Here is a 2,710-nt window from a genome sequence, read left to right as displayed (position 1 = left end):
CCTACATTCTCGTTTTCTTTGCCTCTCTCTATCTCTATATTCCAAACTAGAGGACATAGTTGATAAAATATGCAGAAAATACGGATGTAAAAACAAATTCCGTCAACCGATACGAAAAATTGCTTTTTGTTCTGAGTTGATTTCACTGGACTAAGTTGTTTTTACTTCACAAAACGCGGGTGGCCATTCGTTTTCGCGCCAAAACAAAACTTATTATGCACACAGACTGCCCAAAATTCATTGGTATGCCTGCGGTTCGGACGGACGGTCGGCGGGCGGTCGGTGTACGGTCACGTGATTACCAAATTTTCTGGGATGAGTAGATTACCTTAGCTATGGGGCTCAGCGCGCGCGTGGAGCTCCGCTATTATATGGTCGAGCAGGTTACCCCACCTAAGTGGGTTACCTCACCTGCCTGAGGTCCCTCACCTTGATGTAAACAGGCCCTCTTTTAAGATCAGGTCGAATTTTGCGTGCAGCTCTCATACATTCTCTCTTGCGTGGTCACGCTTTTGTCACGTCCGCCAGAATTTAATCTATTCTAAACAAGGCTCACCACTGGTTTAAGTCTTATCTTCAAGGGCGAATGCAGTTCGTTGCTATCAGTAGTTCCCATTCATCCAGTCTGTCAAGAGTTGATTCTACAATGAATCTGAATATAAAGACACATTATCTGTATAAAGCGAATGTTTTTGGAGAAATTTCTACTTGCACCCTGCTATGGGTTCTCGCTAACAAACACTAACAAACTCATGGTCTCAAGGGTGTCTCTAATACCAGTAGTTGCCTAAATCATCTCTTATCTACTAACTTAATTTTATAATAAATTTGTTTAAATGATCTATGTGGATCAAATAAAAATGGTGACCGGTCATTTCGCCACAAATGCCTTGTTTCACCAATGTCCCATCAGCAAACGTTTTTTATACGTATCATGAAATATATATTGGTCTAAAAAATTCTAACAATTTAAGGCAGTTTTTGCTCAGTCAAAGAAGTAGGTTCAACTTATCAATATACTGTCAGAACAAAGTCAAACATGTACTACTGCACAGACTTCATCATCTGGGCTTTGTAGGCTTCCAGGTCAACTTCTTGTATTATCTTGACATTGGGTTTCTTTCCAAGATGTGCTCGCCAATCTACAACCATTTGGCCCCGAGTCAAATGCCCATGAAGTTCAACTGTTGCATACACACTTGTCTCTTTAGAGACAATATCTGGCTGAACAGCAACACCTAAGGCAAAAGGGTCACAGCTTGTATAACCTACACCCATACCTGCAAACTTCTTTTTATAGAAATCTGAACTTGCTCGTGTAATCTTCTTTACAAAATGAGCTTTCTTTGTCTCCAGACCACAGTAGGTATAGTAAAATTCCCATGGTAGGGCATGTTGGAGGCACACTTCCCATGTTACCAAAGATATTGGAGATGTGAATTCGTTTAGCACTATATGGGCTGCCTCTGAATCAAAATGGAAATTGAATTCAGCAGTCACAAAGGTGTTGCCCTTTGCTTCTATGTTTCCTCCCATGATAACAATCTCTTTCAGTTTGGAACAAATAGTTGGATCGAGTCGGCAAGCAAGAGCAAGGTTAGTCAATGGACCAATAGGAACCAATGTTATTTCCCCTGGATGTTCATTGATAAGTCTGATCAGGGCATTCACAGCATGTTCAGTCTTCAGCAATGAAAGGTCTGGGTGTGGAATATCTTCAACCTCACCTAAACCATCAAGACCATGAAAATGGGAGGCATGTTTCTTCAGCTCACCTGCCAAAAAAGGTTAGTGAGATGTGAGTTACTTAACCCTATGTTTGCTCATGTTTTCAAATTCAAAAAAGGGGATCATCATCATCATCATCATTGCTATACTTTTTTTGATAAGCAGGATACTTAGACATTAAGCCAAATATAGTAATGGAGTTTCCTCAAAGAAAAGTGGCAGTATACTTGTATCAAGAGATTGGAGTCTGGGTAGTTTACCCATATCCACAAACTGAATAGGTGAATCTTGAGGCTTCTAAAATAATTAGGCCCTACACACCAATCATTAATGGGAGTTCTATGAGTGCCATTAGAGTACCCATTTTCAGCAGAAAAAATGCATGACCTAATCTCAGTACCAGTGACTCAACTCTAAAAATCCCATTTCTTGCAATGCCTATTCTCCTGGATTCTAAATGAGCCATGAGTCTCCTGGATACCAAAGGAATGTCGTGGATAAAAAGTGGTTTTGGGCTTTTCTGGGTGAGAGTCTGGAATTCAGCCCCAAATTTTGACAAAATTAAAAAAAATTGCATCTTTACTCATCTTTCATCAGTGACAAAGATTTTGCAGATTACCCGTATTTTGGAATAGGTGGTTTTTTATGAGGCCCTGCTAGTATGGGGTAAAATTCCCACAAGCGACATGGCATTGAACTAGTGACATAGAACTAGATGAAATGGCGACAAAGAACATAAAGATGGGTAAAATACCAACAGGGACATGGCCTACTCCTCAAATTATGCAAAATGGATATATTTAAAATTTATAGCAGGGACATATGACACCCCAACCCCCCCCCCCCCCCCCCATAGAAAGTTTTCATATATTCCAACAGATTATCAGGGAGACTCCAAGATATAGCACCAGTCTCCCAGTCTTCCGTATAGGTCACCGAATATCCTGCATAAAATCAACTTTTGAGCTTTTTTGTGCTTTAG

The 2,710-nt window shown here is 40.3% G+C and overlaps 1 protein-coding gene across 1 annotated transcript in view; it reads right to left on the bottom strand.

Moving 5' to 3' along the window:
- Positions 1-371: 371 nt before the first annotated feature.
- Positions 372-2,710, bottom strand: part of LOC140951820 (inosine-uridine preferring nucleoside hydrolase-like) — a 3,417-nt gene continuing 1,078 nt past the window's right edge. Inside the window, exon 2 of the mRNA XM_073401173.1 lies at positions 372-1,775. Coding sequence (XP_073257274.1) covers positions 1,045-1,775 — 731 coding nt within the window. The 3' untranslated portion in view covers positions 372-1,044. The remainder of the gene's footprint in view (positions 1,776-2,710) is intronic.

The sequence above is a fragment of the Porites lutea genome, chromosome 11 (assembly GCF_958299795.1).
Source record: "Porites lutea chromosome 11, jaPorLute2.1, whole genome shotgun sequence".
NCBI lineage: Eukaryota > Metazoa > Cnidaria > Anthozoa > Scleractinia > Poritidae > Porites > Porites lutea.
The sequence above is the reverse complement of the archived record's forward strand: the minus strand, read 5'-3'. Positions and strand labels throughout refer to the sequence as shown.